Source organism: Anomaloglossus baeobatrachus, chromosome 12, assembly GCF_048569485.1.
Source record: "Anomaloglossus baeobatrachus isolate aAnoBae1 chromosome 12, aAnoBae1.hap1, whole genome shotgun sequence".
Lineage (NCBI taxonomy): Eukaryota > Metazoa > Chordata > Amphibia > Anura > Aromobatidae > Anomaloglossus > Anomaloglossus baeobatrachus.
The window spans coordinates 101,898,177-101,915,705 of record NC_134364.1 but is presented as its reverse complement, the minus strand read 5'-3'; the positions used below and the strand labels follow the sequence as shown (position 1 = coordinate 101,915,705).

The 17,529-nt window shown below is 52.5% G+C and overlaps 1 protein-coding gene across 2 annotated transcripts in view; it reads right to left on the bottom strand.

The window, feature by feature from the left end:
• The window catches only part of RPRD2 (regulation of nuclear pre-mRNA domain containing 2), a 90,442-nt gene extending 75,410 nt beyond the window's left edge, over positions 1-15,032 (bottom strand). For both annotated transcript variants that reach the window (XR_012727652.1, XM_075329938.1), the window contains exon 1: positions 14,586-15,032. Coding sequence is in view for 1 of the 2 variants with exons in the window: in XM_075329938.1 (XP_075186053.1) it covers positions 14,586-14,784 (199 nt within the window). In the remaining variant the exon portion in view is untranslated. The remainder of the gene's footprint in view (positions 1-14,585) is intronic.
• Between the last annotated feature and the right edge of the window lie 2,497 nt (positions 15,033-17,529).

The window sequence follows — 17,529 nt, the reverse complement described above, 5'->3', positions numbered from 1 at the left end:
CTCCGGTCACCTCCATGCAGCTGCGGTGGAAGCGACGCTGGATCATCCTGGATTACGCCGGACAAGGAGGGCTTTTTGGGGCTGATTAAAGTGGTGAACCAGGGTATATGTGTGTGTTTTTATTTCTAATAAAGGATTTTTTCGGGTGTGTGTGTTTATTTACTGTAACTTACAGATTAATCATGGAGGGTGTCTCATAGACGCCTGACATGATTAATCTAGGACTTATTGGCAGCTATGGGCTGCCAATAACTCCTTATTACCCCGATTTGCCAACGCACCAGGGTAAATCGGGAAGAGCCGGGTACAGTCCCAGAACTGTCGCATCTAATGTATGCGGCAATTCTGGGCGGCTGTTGGCTGATATTGTTAGGGTGGGGGGCTCCCCATAACGTGGAGCTCCCCATCCTGAGAATACCAGCCTTCAGCCGTATGGCTTTATCTGGCTGGTTTTAAAAATGGGGGGAACGTCACGCCGTTTTTTTTAATTATTTAATTATTTATTTCACTACACAGTATAGACACGCCCACCGGCTGCTGTGATTGGGTGCAGTGTGACACCTGTCACTCAGAGTGGGGGCGTGTCTCACTGTAACCAATCATAGGCGCTGGTGGGCGGGGAAAGCAGGGAATACGAAATTGTTTAATGGGCGGCCGGCTTTTTCAAAACAGTAAAAGCCGCCGGAGCAGTGTGAATGCCGTGCAGCGCCAGGGATCGGGGATCGGTGAGTATATGAGAGAGGGAGATAGACTGACATGGACTGAGAGTGAGGGACAGAGATAGTGACGGACTGACAGAGATTAGTACATGACAGACATTGTGAGGCGCTTCAGAACGCAGTTTTTCAGCTGCGCTCTGAAGCAGACCTTTTTTAAGCTGCGGTGCAGAGCGCACACCTGCGCACATAGCATCAGACAACAAAATCGTATGAGGGATGTCACACGTTACAATTGACTAGGTTCGTGCAACAAAACGCTCAATTCTAGAGAATGATACGATGTGTTTGCGATCAACGGTTTTGCGTTCAATCCTGATCGCATGTAGCTGTCACACGCAGATACCTCACAAACGATGCCGGATGTGCGTCACTTACAACTTGACCCCAACGACGGATTGTGAGATATATTGAAGCGTGTGTAGCGGGCTTGAGGGGTGCAGATTTTAGAATTGGGTCACATTTGGGTATTTTCTGTCACCCAGGCCTCTCAAAGTCACTCCAAATGTGATGTGGTACCTAAAAAATTTTTTTTCTAAATTTTGTTGGAAAAATGAAAAATTGCTGATGAACTTTGAACCCTTCTAACTTCCTAACGGAAAAAAATTTTGTTTCGAAAATTGCGCTGGTGTAAAGTAGGCAAGTGGGAAATGTTACATAGTAACTATTTTGTGTGACATATCTCACAGATTTATGGGCATAAAATTTCAAATTTTGAAAATTGCGAAATTTTCAAAATGTTCGCCAAATTTCCAAACTTTTCACACAAACGCAAAAAATATCGGCCTAAATTTACCATTGACATGAAGTACAATATGTCACGAAAAAACAATCTCAGAATTGCCAGGATCCGTTGAAGCGTTCCAGAGTTATAACCTGTCAAAGTGACACTGGTCAGAATTGCAAAAAATGGCCGGGTCTTTAAGGTGAAAACAGGCTGGGGGCTGAAGGGGTTAATGCAGAAAAAAAACCATCAATTTATTGTGGTAATTTGGAGGTGCAGGTTTATTTTTCCAGGAGTTTTTGGAGAATAACCCAAGCAGAAAGTCACCAAAGTCTCCTTAAAGGGAACCTTTCAGGTCCCATATACATTCTGACCTACAAGCAGGAGCAGGTGTGGCCTAGTAACCCCTTCCTGCCCATCCCTGTGCTGTAATATTGTGTAATATGAATGTATAAAACGTTTTAATAATTAGATATTCCCTATGTTAATGATCAGAGGGTCTAGTCCCTTGGGCGTTTGCATGCTTTCCGTGGTATCATGCCCCTGTGGCATGTATTTACATGTGTGATGTCACTGTCAGAGCCTTGAGATCCCGCGCGTGTGCGCTTGCCATTCCCACAGCCTTGTTATCCAGGTGCTTGCTTCTCGACTTCAGACGTGCTCTGAAAATGGTCGATGGAGCGCAGGAGCCTTCTGAGCATGCGCAGAGCGCGTCTGAAGAAGAGAAGCAGACACCCGGATAAGAAGGCTGCGCGAGTGGCAAGCGCACAGGATCTCAAGGAGCTGACGGTGACGTCGCTCATGTAAATCCATATCACGCCCACAGGGGCGTGATACCACGGAAAGCATGCAAACGCCCACGGGGCGATGCAACGCCCAGGGGACTAGACCCACTGATCATTTACATAGGGAATATGTAAGTAATAAAACGTTTATTTATACATTCATAGTACACAATATTACAACACAGGCAAGGGTAGAAAGGTTAGGCCACACATCACATTGCTTGTAGGTCAGAACGTACATGGGACCTGACAGGTTCCCTTTAAACCTGGGAGTTTCTGCTCCAAAAATTCTGCAAAAAGACTCAGTGTGCACATAATCTAGGAAAAGTAAATCCACATTTTCTCAGGAAGCATTGGGTAAACCAACTTGGGGAGAGGAGAGAAACACACACACACACACACACACACACACACACACACACACCACTACTGGCCTCTTCTTCCTCTGTCCCCTGATCTGGTTAGTGCAGCCATGTGCTTCCCTGTTAACCACCAGTGGACACTAATAGATACATATCCATAAAATAGTTGCAGAAATGCTCGCTTTGTCAGGCTTATGTGATAGTGACAAGCTGACATACGTTATTGATGCAGACAAACGTGAACCCATCGTTCCTCTCAACTTGACAGATGTGGCTTAGTACCGAGCCAACTACTGCAAACCCTACTCTGCTTACAATTGAGAGCAGTAGTGTGAAAGGAGTCTGCTGGCCACCAAACAGCTCACCTTCTCACCAGTCACTAAGAACCCTCACACACGCCGTCTGCACCCAACTCTGCTCCCCTCACTCACTAGGTAAATGCACATCACCAATGCATTCAGTGATTAGCTGCGGAAGTCACCTGTCTGGGCAGAACCACACTGGTCAACACCACAGCTTACCAAAAATAAAAGTCAGGTTGACCTAGACTAGAGCGACACCTGGACGAGGCTCGGAAGGCGCACTGAGCTCTTAGTTTTATTTAATTATTTTTTTTTACATTTTTAAGCGTCACTACATGTACTACATATATCAACAAGATCTAGAAGACCGAAAAGTTAGAAGCTCTGTGTGAGGTAAATCCGGAGATGACGATAAATCATGATATTCAAGTATGTCAGGAAGCCCTCTCCTGGTGTCAACCCCCCTTTCCCCCACACAACTGGTTTAGCAACAAACTCCATGGCCATGTCCTGTGATATGGAAATTAGGTGGCTTTGGGACAATGGACACAGGATGACTCCCTGCCGTCACCCTGTAGTAGGAGCTGCTATCTAATTAGCAAGGCTATGGAAATAGCCAGACAGAACGACTCCAGTAAAAAATGGTTCATATCTCGCAAGCCATATTTCCGATAAATATGGCAACCATAAAAATGGTGTCTCCGCATGTGGACGATGCCGGCACCCCCTTTTTATGGGAGCAGGACATTGGGAAATGCCCCAGGCGTGATATCAGCCAATGGGGAACTGGCAGACAGGTCATGAGTCCCCTCGTTCTGTAGCTAAATTCATAACTGTCACAATGAGAGCATTGGCGTCTGCCTACGACGCTCCCAGGCAAAGTTATAGCCAAAATCCCCTTTGCTGGATAATTCTGATCCATGCAGGGGGAGTGGCAGTGCTTCCCTGTGAGGTCACTAAGGTAGGAGGGGACCTGGATCTGCCCAGGTTGATAACCCTACTTCGGCCATTTTCCAGCGTTCTTCTGCTCGGGGGCCTGGTTGGGACAGACCTGTGAGAGAGTTCCTGGAAACCTGGTCTACAGCGCCCCCCTGTGGCCAGACGCACAAGGTAACTGATTGAATTGCATACCTGTTGTAAACCATGCTTTCTCTGTAACTGTACTCTGACATATGTATATTCTGTAGATTCCCTATTGTATATATTGTAGTTTCTAGTGTGCCTTAGGCGATTAAATTATATAATTAATCTTGGGCTGTTCTGTTATCTCGATCTTGAATCCCACGTCTGTGTGTTCGGCTAATAGTTACCGTAAATCGGTTGGTGGCAGCGAGTTGTGCCAAGGATTATTGTGGGGAGGCCAGTGAGATTCGGGGAGAGTTTATATATTCCGCCCGCGGAGGTCGGGGGAATATATACCCTTCTCTCGCCGGGGGCCCTTCAATAATCGGCATAAGTAGTATAGCGGCCTCCTTGCTTATTGTCGGGCAATTCCATAATTGGCCTGACTATAAGAGGGGCGCTAGAGAGCGCGTCACGTGCTCTGTCTGTCGGTCGGGAGGTATAGAGTAGGGGTGACCCCCACTTGTTACCCCCCGATTGTGACGTACTGGTAGCCAGCGCGGGGGATTTCTGAGTGACCCCCCCGGTGGTTTGTGACATATTGGTGGCATAGCGGTGGGATCGAGATAATAGTGTGTGTGAGTGTGAGACCCATACTCCCAGACACTAAAGACTGCCTGCAGCAGCTGTGGCTGCTGGGGTCTTCAGACCAGCTCAACACTAGAGTGTCAGAGTGCAGATACTGTAAGGTGTGTGGAGGCATCAGGTGTCAGTTCTGTGTCAGTGACCAAAAGTCTGCAAGAATGGCTGATGGCACCAGGAGCAGAGCTATGCAACTGGCCAATGCTAAGGCAGGAGCCGAAGAGAGGGAGGACGGTGCTGTGGACAGCAATGAGGAGGTTGCCCACGAGTCCTCCAGGAGCTCGACGCCAGAAAACAGCTCTGCAGAGGACATTGCACAACCGGGCACTGCTGGACAAGATGAGGAGCAGCTCGCCCAAGGGTCCTCAACGAGCCAGATGCCAGCCCTCCGCTCTGCAATGGACAGTGAAGCACCAGGCTCCGCAGCGGGCCGCAGATCACCACGTGCCATTCCACCGAGCCTGGGAGGCTCGGATAGCCTTCTTCAAATGGCTATGGCCCTACGCCAGGCTGGAGACCGGGAGGGCTACAAGGAACTCATGGCCGAGCGTGAGCGGCAAGCAGCGCGTGAAGAGCGCCAGGCAGAGCGTAACTACCAGCTGCAGCTAGCTCAGCTCCGGCCCTCATCAGCCACTTGTGACCTTCCAGACACCAAACTTCCAAAGGTCCGTGTTGAGGACTTCCCAGTGCTGGAGAAGGATGGAGACTTGGACTCTTTCTTGACTGCTTTTGAACGGACTTGCTTGCAGCATCATCTGAACAAGGACCAGTGGGCCAAATACCTGACCCCCCGTTTAAGGGGTAAGGCCCTGGATATCCTTGGGGACTTGCCTGCTGAGGCGGATCAGGGCTACGACACCATCAAGCGGGCCCTGATCCAACAGTACAACCTCACCCCGGAGTCCTACCGCAAGAAGTTCCGGACGCTGCAGAAGGGACCAAAGGACTCCTGGGCTGACCACCGGCGGGCACTTGCCCGAGCTGCCGACCACTGGACCCAAGGCCTGCAGCTTTCCACCGGACCGGAGATCCTGGACTTGTTCATCACGGAGCAACTCTTGTGGAACTGCCCTGAGGATCTCCGCCAGTTCATCCGAGACCAGAAGCCAAAGGGATCCACGGCTACAGCTGCCCTGGCAGATGACTACACCAACAATCGGGCTCCTGAAGCCAGGAGAGCAGCCACCAGCAGCACCTGGAGAGGGGGTAAGATGAACTCTGCGACTGCCCCACCTGCCCCTAGACTGCAGGGGGTGTCCCCCTCAACTCCCCTCTCCAGGCCCGTGGCAGAGCCAAGACGGTGCCACCAGTGCAACCTACCTGGACACTTCAAGGCCATGTGCCCTCAGCGTCCCAAGGCCCCGGCTCCGTCCCCGTCCCAAGGGCCGCCCAAGGTGTATTGTGTGGGTGGGGGTGGTGGTAGGTCCCTGGACAGCTTCCAACCTGTCACCGTCGGCCGGTCTGTGACCATAGGACTGCGAGACAGCGCCTCGGAGGTGACTCTGGTGCGGCCTGAGATGGTGTCCCCCCAAGACTTGATCCCGGGAAAAACCCTCGCTGTCTCCGGGATTGGAGGCATTGACCCGGCGCTGCCTGTTGCTGACATTTATGTGGACTGGGGCGCAGGGCGAGGGGTGAGGGAGGTGGGGGTAACTGATCGGATCCCTGCAAACGTGCTACTTGGGACAGATTTGGGGCAGATAACCTCCCAGTTTGGGCCCCAACCAAGGGCTGAACCTTCAGCCAGTATTGACATGACTCCTAACAATGTTAATGTGTTATCTATGAATGATGTAAGGGAGGAGGGAGTGAACTCGGATATTTCTGCTTGCACAGACACCATAGACACACACGCAGCTGCAGCTGTGACAGGGGAGGGGGTCAGAGAAAGGTGTGACAATGCCTCTACAAGTAACCAGCCTGTGAGCTGGGATCTGTTGCCCTCTGCAGGGATAAGCAGAGAGCAGGGTGCTGCAGGGGGAGGACCAGTGTGTGGGGTGGGGGCTACCACAGCAAATGTGGGGTCCCCAGAGATTTCACAGCGGGGTTCTGTTGCTGCAGGAGGGGAACAGGCAGGTGAGATTGGGGCCGGTCCAGGAGCGGAAGTGCTCCCAGGTAAGATCTCGGTGCATGGTTCCCCCACAACCGGGGTGTCAGGAAGCCAGGTAGGTCTGCCTGAACCGGCGACTTGGTCAGGAACGGAGGAGGAGCAGGCACGACCCACGGTCGCAGCGGCTGTGGCCGCTGTCACCCGCAGTGGGAGTGCTGGAAGCCAAGGGGCCTCCCGGAGGTCCGATAGCTCTTCCCCTTCTGACCAAGTGGCAGCCGAGTCAGGTGGAGGCCAGGACACAGGTCCCGGGGTACGGACTGAAGATGTGACAGTCTCGTCGATTCTGGCCACATCTAGTCAGGAGTTTCAGGCAGCGTTAGAAGCTGACGACAGCCTGAAAGCTCTAAAGGAGCAGGCGGCACAGCCTCCCTCGGACTCGGACCCGGAGCGAGTGGTCTGGGACCAAGGACGGCTGTACCGGGCCACGGTCCAGCAGGGTTCACCGGAGGCGTGGCCCAGGGACCGACAGTTGGTGGTACCCTATCCGTTCCGGACGGAGTTGTTGCGGATCGCACATGAGATTCCGATGGCCGGACACCTAGGGATCGCTAAGACCAAGGCCAGGTTAAACCAGCATTTCTACTGGCCAAAAATGGGGGCCGATGTGGCTGCCTACTGCCGTTCGTGTGAAACCTGTCAGAGAGTGGGGAAGGCGGGGCCACGCCCCAAAGCCCCACTGGTATCTCTGCCAATCATCGATGAGCCTTTCAGGAGGGTGGCTGTGGATCTGGTCGGCCCGCTGGCCATCCCCAGCAGCTCCGGGAAACGCTTCATACTGACGGTAGTGGACTATGCCACCCGGTACCCAGAAGCAGTGGCCTTGTCGTCCATTCGGGCTGACAAGGTGGCCACCGCATTGCTGGAGATTTTCTCCCGAGTGGGTTTTCCCCAGGAAATGCTCACCGACCGGGGGACCCAATTCATGTCCCAGCTGATGGAGACCCTCTGTAAGCAAGTCCAGGTGCGACATCTGGTGGCCAGCCCGTACCATCCACAGACTAATGGCCTGTGCGAGCGGTTCAATGGCACCTTAAAGCAGATGCTTAAGATGTTGGTCGACTCCCATGGGCGTGACTGGGAGCGGTATCTCCCACACCTGTTATTTGCTTACCGGGAGGTTCCACAGGCCTCAACAGGATTCTCACCGTTTGAGCTCCTGTACGGGCGACGTGTGCGGGGCCCCCTGGCTCTGGTGAAAGAGGCTTGGGAAGGGGATTTGGCCACCCCTGGAGTGTCGGTTATCGAGTATGTCATGCGCTTCCGGGACAAAATGCAGGCCTTGACGCAACTGGTACACGACAATATGGCTCAAGCCCAGGCCGGTCAGAAGCGTTGGTACGACCAGAACGCTTGTGAGAGGACCTACCAAGTGGGTCAAGAGGTGTGGGTACTGGTCCCCGTACCACAGGACAAGCTTCAGGCAGCCTGGGAAGGCCCATACCTCGTGTACCAGCAGCTCAACCCTGTGACGTACCTGGTCACCCTGGACCCTGCCCGTGGAAGGCGGAAGCCCTTCCATGTGAACATGATGAAGGCACATCATGAGCGGGAGGCATGTGCGCTCCCCGTGTGCAACCTGCCCGAGGAGGGAGAAGCGGAAACCCTCTTGGATATGCTAGCCCAGGTTAGGGCAGGCGGATCCATTGAGGATGTGGAGGTTGGCCACCAGCTCTTGGAGGACCAACGGTCCCAGCTGTGGGCCACCCTACACCCCTTCCGGGGGTTGTTTACCAACCAGCCCGGAAGGACTGACTTGGCTGTCCATCACGTGGACACTGGGGATCATCCCCCGATCCGGCGTTCAGCATATCGGGTCTCCCTGGAAGTGCAGCAACACATGCGCCAGGAGATTGACGAGATGCTGAAGCTGGGGGTGATCCAGGCATCCAACAGCGCTTGGGCCTCGCCTGTAGTCCTCGTCCCTAAGAAGGACCGAACCACTCGGTTCTGCGTGGACTACAGGGGGCTCAATGCTGTCACGGTCGCCGATGCGTACCCAATGCCACGCATCGATGACCTGCTCGATCAGTTGGCCGGGGCTCAGTACCTGACCATCATGGATCTGAGCCGGGGATATTGGCAGATCCCCCTGACTCCCAAGGCCAGGGAACGCTCTGCCTTTATTACCCCATTTGGACTGTACGAGTCCACGGTGATGCCATTCGGGATGAGGAATGCCCCTGCCACTTTCCAGCGGATGGTCAACACCCTGCTCAAGGGACTTGAAGGGTACGCGGCCGCGTACCTGGATGACATTGCCGTCTTCAGTCCCACCTGGGAGGACCACCTAGAGCATCTAGCACAGGTGCTCAGGCGGATCCACCGGGCAGGTTTGACCATCAAGCCGGGAAAGTGTCAGCTGGCCATGAGCGAGGTCCAGTACCTCGGTCACCGGGTAGGTGGGGGAACGCTGAAGCCCGAGCCTGAGAAAGTGGAGGCCATCGCATCCTGGCCCACCCCCAGGACCAAGAAGCAGGTGATGTCCTTCTTGGGGACCGCTGGGTACTATAGGAGGTTTGTTCCACGCTATAGTAGCCTGGCAAAGCCCTTGACGGACCTCACCAAGAAGAAGCTGCCCTCTGCAGTCGATTGGACAATGGACTGCGAGACAGCCTTCCGGGCCCTAAAGGACGCCCTGTCCAGCCCGCCCGTGCTACAGGCAGCCGACTTCACGCGGCCGTTTGTAGTACAGACCGACGCCAGTGACTTCGGCCTCGGTGCGGTGCTCAGCCAGGTGGACTCTGCGAGCCAAGAGCACCCAGTCTTGTACCTGAGCAGGAAGCTGTTACCAAGGGAAGTTGCCTATTCCACGATGGAGAAGGAGTGCCTGGCCATAGTGTGGGCCCTGCAGCGTCTGCAACCCTATCTATACGGGCGCCACTTCATCGTGGAGACGGACCACAATCCCCTCAGCTGGTTGCACACCGTCTCTGGGACGAATGGGCGACTGTTGCGATGGAGCCTTGCGCTCCAGCAATACAACTTCACCATTCGCCACAAAAGGGGCCGTGACCACGGTAACGCAGACGGGCTGTCCCGACAAGGAGAGGTCGCGGACGGGCGCACGGGGGAACACCGGAGTGTGCTGCCCCCTAGCGCCCTCAAAAGGGGGGAGGTGTGAGGTAAATCCGGAGATGACGATAAATCATGATATTCAAGTATGTCAGGAAGCCCTCTCCTGGTGTCAACCCCCCTTTCCCCCACACAACTGGTTTAGCAACAAACTCCATGGCCATGTCCTGTGATATGGAAATTAGGTGGCTTTGGGACAATGGACACAGGATGACTCCCTGCCGTCACCCTGTAGTAGGAGCTGCTATCTAATTAGCAAGGCTATGGAAATAGCCAGACAGAACGACTCCAGTAAAAAATGGTTCATATCTCGCAAGCCATATTTCCGATAAATATGGCAACCATAAAAATGGTGTCTCCGCATGTGGACGATGCCGGCACCCCCTTTTTATGGGAGCAGGACATTGGGAAATGCCCCAGGCGTGATATCAGCCAATGGGGAACTGGCAGACAGGTCATGAGTCCCCTCGTTCTGTAGCTAAATTCATAACTGTCACAATGAGAGCATTGGCGTCTGCCTACGACGCTCCCAGGCAAAGTTATAGCCAAAATCCCCTTTGCTGGATAATTCTGATCCATGCAGGGGGAGTGGCAGTGCTTCCCTGTGAGGTCACTAAGGTAGGAGGGGACCTGGATCTGCCCAGGTTGATAACCCTACTTCGGCCATTTTCCAGCGTTCTTCTGCTCGGGGGCCTGGTTGGGACAGACCTGTGAGAGAGTTCCTGGAAACCTGGTCTACAGCGCCCCCCTGTGGCCAGACGCACAAGGTAACTGATTGAATTGCATACCTGTTGTAAACCATGCTTTCTCTGTAACTGTACTCTGACATATGTATATTCTGTAGATTCCCTATTGTATATATTGTAGTTTCTAGTGTGCCTTAGGCGATTAAATTATATAATTAATCTTGGGCTGTTCTGTTATCTCGATCTTGAATCCCACGTCTGTGTGTTCGGCTAATAGTTACCGTAAATCGGTTGGTGGCAGCGAGTTGTGCCAAGGATTATTGTGGGGAGGCCAGTGAGATTCGGGGAGAGTTTATATATTCCGCCCGCGGAGGTCGGGGGAATATATACCCTTCTCTCGCCGGGGGCCCTTCAATAATCGGCATAAGTAGTATAGCGGCCTCCTTGCTTATTGTCGGGCAATTCCATAATTGGCCTGACTATAAGAGGGGCGCTAGAGAGCGCGTCACGTGCTCTGTCTGTCGGTCGGGAGGTATAGAGTAGGGGTGACCCCCACTTGTTACCCCCCGATTGTGACGTACTGGTAGCCAGCGCGGGGGATTTCTGAGTGACCCCCCCGGTGGTTTGTGACACTCTGGCTGTAGGAAAATGATTGGGACCTTGTAGGATGATCTCCTCTGCTGAATACCCCAGTGATCGACTTGCTTAGGACTCCACACAGAGAAGGAAGCACCAGCGATTCCCAGGGTCAGACCCTAGAAATATCCCAGCCAGAGAAGACCACCCCAGTCTTGCAGAGGCAGCTGATCCAAGGCTTAAGAGTCGAGCTGCAGTTTCATGGCTTCTGCCAATATGTTACTTTCTTGCTGTTTGAGAGGACAAGGTCTTCTAGACATTTGTCCTCATTCTAGTCTCGTGTACCGCTGCCCACGTGCCCCACCGAAAAGGCCAGAGCCAAAAGGAGATGTCTTTCCCTGTATGCTCAAAGTTTGGAGCAAGCCGTCCCCCCTCTCACAGCATGAAGATCGGCAGCTGCATCCCCATCCTCCCTGTTACACATTATACTGTCTTTCAGACAAGTACGGTAGAACAAGACCAGAAATAAAAAAATGACTAGCCAAACACAAAACAAGGTAAACTGATAAAACGCCAGCAGAAACTGGCCTCAAAACAGCAAAATATATCAGAAGACAGAAGGGTTCATACCCCATAGTACAGCAGTATGTTAGTTACCTTGAGGGTGGTGCCCGCTGGGAGTTGTACCACAGCAGGCCATTACATTTAGGGTAAAGTATGCTGGGAACTGTAGTTCTTCACGATTGGGGATGGAGGGGGGGGGGGGGGGGGAGTGAGAGAGAGGCGACATGCTGGAATTTGTAGTTTTACGCTTCCCAGAGCTGCGTGCTTAGCCTTCTAGTACTACAGCATAAGAAGAATGGGAGCAGAGCATGCTGGGACCTGAGTGTTACAGCACTACTGAACAGAAAGGGACTAAGAAGAGCAGGATAGGACCTTTAGTTCTACACTGCCCCCACATACATGCACACCGAGCATTGAGGGCTAGGACTAGATGCTATACAGCGCAGACATGTAGTTCTACAACTCCTAGACACGCACATCGACTATTGTAGTGCTACAGCGCAAGGAAGAATAAAGCATGCTGGGACCTACAGACAACATTTTTCAAGATGCCCGTGCTGAATGAGATTTCAGGACTGAGCATTCTGGGACTTGTTAGCCCTATACTCCCCATACATTAGTGCCCGCTGGGCCCGGTAGCCCTATACTCCCCATACATTAGTGCACGCTGGGCCCTGTAGCCCTATACTCCCCATACATTAGTGCCCGCTGGGCCCTGTAACCCTATACTCCCCATACATTAGTGCACGCTGGGCCCTGTAGCCCTATACTCCTCATACATTAGTGCCCGCAGGGCCCTGTAGCCCTATACTCCCCATACATTAGTGCACGCTGGGCCCTGTAGCCCTATACTCCCCATACATTAGTGCCCGCTGGGCCCTGTAACCCTATACTCCCCATACATTAGTGCACGCTGGGCCCTATAGCCCTATACTCCCCATACAGTAGTGCCCGCTGGGCCCTGTAGCCCTATACTCCCCATACATTAGTGCCCGCTGGGCCCTGTAGCCCTATACTCCCCATACATTAGCGCACGCTGGGCCCGGAAGCCCTATACTCCCCATACAGTAGTGCACGCTGGGCCCGGTAGCCCTATACTCCCCATACATTAGTGCCCGCTGGGCCCTGTAGCTTTATACTCCCCATACATTAGTGCCCGCTGGGCCCTGTAGCCCTATACTGCCCATAAATTAGTGCCCGCTGGGCCCGGTAGCCCTATACTCCCCATACATTAGTGCCCGCTGGGCCCTGTAACCCTATACTCCCCATACATTAGTGCACGCTGGGCCCTGTAGCCCTATATTCCCCATATATTAGTACACGCTGGGCCCGGTAGCCCTATACTCCCCATACATTAGTACACGCTGGGCCCTGTAGCCCTATATACCCCATACATTAGTACACGCTGGGCCCTGTAGCCCTATACTCCCCATACATTAGTACACGCTGGGCCCTGTAGCCCTATACTCCCCATACATTAGCGCCCGCTGGACCCGGTAGCCCTATACTCCCCATACATTAGTGTAGGCTGGGCCCTGTAGCCCTATACTCCCCATACATTAGTGCACGCTGGGCCCGGTAGCCCTATACTCCCCATACATTAGTGTAGGCTGGGCCCTGTAGCCCTATACTCCCCATACATTAGTACACGCTGGGCCCTATAGCCCTATACTCCCCATACATTAGTGCAGGCTGGGCCCTGTAACCCTATACTCCCCATACATTAATGCACGCTGGGCCCTGTAGTCCCCATACATTAATGCACGCTGGGCCCTGTAATCCCCATACATTAATGCACGCTGGGCCCTGTAGCCCCCATACATTAGTGCACGCTGGGCCCTGTAGTCCCCATACATTAATGCACGCTGGGCCCTGTAGCCCTATACTCCCCATACATTAGTGCATGCTGGGCCCTGTAGCCCTATACTCCCCATACATTAGTGCCCGCTAGCCCTATACTCCCCATACATTAGTACACGCTGGGCCCTTTAGCCCTATACTCCCCATACATTAGTGCACGCTGGGCCCTGTAGCCCTATACGCCCCATACATTAGTGCACGCTGGGCCCTGTAGCCCTATACTCCCCATACATTAGTGCACGCTGGGCCCGGTAGCCCTATACTCCCCATACAGTAGTGCCCGCTGGGCCCTGTAGCCCTATACTCCCCATACATTAGTACATGCTGGGCCCGGTAGCCCTATACTCCCCATACAGTAGTGTACGCTGGGCCCGGTAGCCCTATACGCCCCATACATTAGTGCACGCTGGGCCCTGTAGCCCTATACTCCCCATACATTAGTGCACGCTGGGCCCGGTAGCCCTATACTCCCCATACAGTAGTGCCCGCTGGGCCCTGTAGCTTTATACTCCCCATACATTAGTGCCCGCTGGGCCCTGTAGCCCTATACTCCCCATAAATTAGTGCCCGCTGGGCCCGGTAGCCCTATACTCCCCATACATTAGTGCACGCTGGGCCCTGTAGTCCCCATACATTAGTGCATGCTGGGCCCTGTAGCCCTATACTCCCCATACATTAGTGCACGCTGGGCCCTGTAGTCCCCATACATTAGTGCACGCTGGGCCCTGTAGTCCCCATACATTAGTGCACGCTGGGCCCTGTAGCCCTATACTCCCCATACATTAGTGCACGCTGGGCCCTGTAGTCCCCATACATTAGTGCACGCTGGGCCCTGTAGTCCCCATACATTAGTGCACGCTGGGCCCTGTAGTCCCCATACATTAGTGCACGCTGGGCCCTGTAGTCCCCATACATTAGTGCACGCTGGGCCCTGTAGTCCCCATACATTAGTGCACGCTGGGCCCTGTAGTCCCCATACATTAGTGCACGCTGGGCCCTGTAGTCCCCATACATTAGTGCACGCTGGGCCCTGTAGTCCCCATACATTAGTGCACGCTGGGCCCTGTAGTCCCCATACATTAGTGCACGCTGGGCCCTGTAGTCCCCGGGGCCGCCATACTCACATCTGCGGAACCACTTCAGCCAGTAGTGCACGATGGTGCCGTGCTGCTTCTTGTTCTCGATGCACCAGGAGGACAGGCTCTGGATGGACTCCATGGTGTTGGTGACTCCCTGCATCTTCCTGTCCAGCGCGGCCTCCAGGGCCCCGGCAGAGGCCTTACTACTCCCGCCGCCTCCTCCTCCGCTGCTGCCGGCCGCCATGATTCCCCCACAACGCTCTGCGGCCGCCGAGGAGAGGACAGGGGGTGTGTGATACTACAGGCCGCCAGCCATGAGGAGCACACGCACGTACACACACCGGGGAAGCGACGGGCACGGAGAAGTAATATGGCGGCAGAGGCCGCACAGTGGTACACAACGACGAGTCTGCGTCACCGGACGGGGAGACACAGAGCGCACACGACACGGGAGCGCACAACCGGGGCCGCGCAGAAAATAATAACCGAGGGGGGAAGCTGGAGCGCGCGGCGGGGAGAGCACGCCCCCCAACACTGCGCGCGCCCCGGCGAGCAGGAGGCGGGAAACTCTGACAAGACACACACACATCTACACAGTCACACACGCTGACAGACACACATCTATACACACACACATCTATACACACACATCTATACACACACTGACAGACACACAGATTATATATGTGTATGTATATGTATATATATATATATATATATATATATATATATATATATATATATATATATATATATACACACACACTGAGACTCATAGCACAATTCTATACACACACTGACACACACAGCACCAAGATATAGAGATATATATATACATATATCTATGTATATACCTATCTATCTTTTACACACACTGACAGAGATTTATATATATATATATATATATATATATATATATATATATATATATATATATATATATATATACACACACACACACACAACTCAACTGAGAGGACACCAGGATATATACACACACACCTCTCTACTGAGGGGACACTGGATCTATACACACCTCTCTACTGAGGGGACACGGGATCTATACACACCTCTCTACTGAGGGGACACGGGATCTATACACACCTCTCTACTGAGGGGACACGGGATCTATACACACCTCTCTACTGAGGGGACACGGGATCTATACACACCTCTCTACTGAGGGGACACTGGATCTATACACACCTCTCTACTGAGGGGACACGGGATCTATACACACCTCTCTACTGAGGGGACACGGGATCTATACACACCTCTCTACTGAGGGGACACGGGATCTATACACACCTCTCTACTGAGGGGACACGGGATCTATACACACCTCTCTACTGAGGGGACACTGGATCTATACACACCTCTCTACTGAGGGGACACGGGGTCTATATACACCTCTCTACTGAGGGGACACGGGATCTATACACACCTCTCTACTGAGGGGACACGGGATCTATACACACCTCTCTACTGAGGGGACACGGGGTCTATACACACCTCTCTACTGAGGGACACAGGGTCTATATACACCTCTCTACTGAGGGGACACAGGGTCTATATACACCTCTACTGAGGGGACACAGGGTCTATATACACCTCTCTACTGAGGGGACACAGGGTCTATATACACCTCTCTACTGAGGGGACACAGAGTCTATATACACCTCTCTACTGAGGGGACACAGGGTCTATACACACCTCTACTGAGGGGACACAGGGTCTATATACACCTCTCTACTGAGGGGACACAGAGTCTATATACACCTCTCTACTGAGGGGACACAGGGTCTATATACACCTCTCTACTGAGGGGACACAGGGTCCATATACACCGCTCTACTGAGGGGACACAGGATCTATATACACCTCTCTACTGAGGGGACAGAGGGTCTATATACACCTCTCTACTGAGGGGACACAGGGTCTATATACACCTCTCTACTGAGGGGACACAGGGTCTATATACACCGCTCTACTGAGGGGACACAGGGTCTATATACACCGCTCTACTGAGAGGACACAGGGTCTATATACACCGCTCTACTGAGAGGACACAAGATCTATATACACCTCTCTACTAAGGGGACACAGGGTATATATCAACACAGAGGACATGGAGTATATACACCTCTATATTGAGGGTACACAGGGTGTATATACATTTCCATACTTAAAGGACAGGGGGTGTATACACATCTATACTGAGGGGACACAGGGTGTATACACATCTATACTGAGGGGACATGGGGTGTATACACATCTATACTGAGGGGACACGGGGTGCATCCAGCTCTATACTGAGAAGACACTGAAAAAAATCATCCTCACCATAAAATGCAGTGTCAGAAGGCTACAAAAGGACATCTAAACAAGCTGCTGCATTTTGGAACCAAGTCCTGTGGACTGATGATGTTAAAATAGAACTCTTTGGTCACAATGATCAACGGTATGTGTGGAGGAAAAAAGACAAAATTTCAGGAAAAGAATATCTCGCCAACCATTAGGCATGGTGGTGGATTATCATGCTTTGGGGTTATGATGCAACCCATAGAACGGGGAATATTTTCCAGGTAGAGGGGGAGAATGGATTCTATGACATTTTAACAAATCCTTGATACAAACATAACACGATCTGTAAAAAAAAAAAAAAAAATAGCTAAAGTTGTAAAGAGGGTGGCTTCTACCAATGGATAATTATCCTAAACACGTCCAAATCCACACTAGACTACCTCAAAAGGTGCAAGCTGAAGGTTTTACAATGGCCCTCACATTCCCCTGATCTGAGCATCATTGAAAATCTGTGGCTAGACCTCAAAAGAGCAGTGCATGCAAGACGAGCCAGGAATCTCACAGAACTGGAAGACGTCTCCAAGGAAGAATGGATGAAAATTCCTTAAACAGACTCTTGGGCTACACCAAGCATCAACAAGCTGTGATACTTGCCAAAGAAGGTGCTACTAGGTACTAACCATGC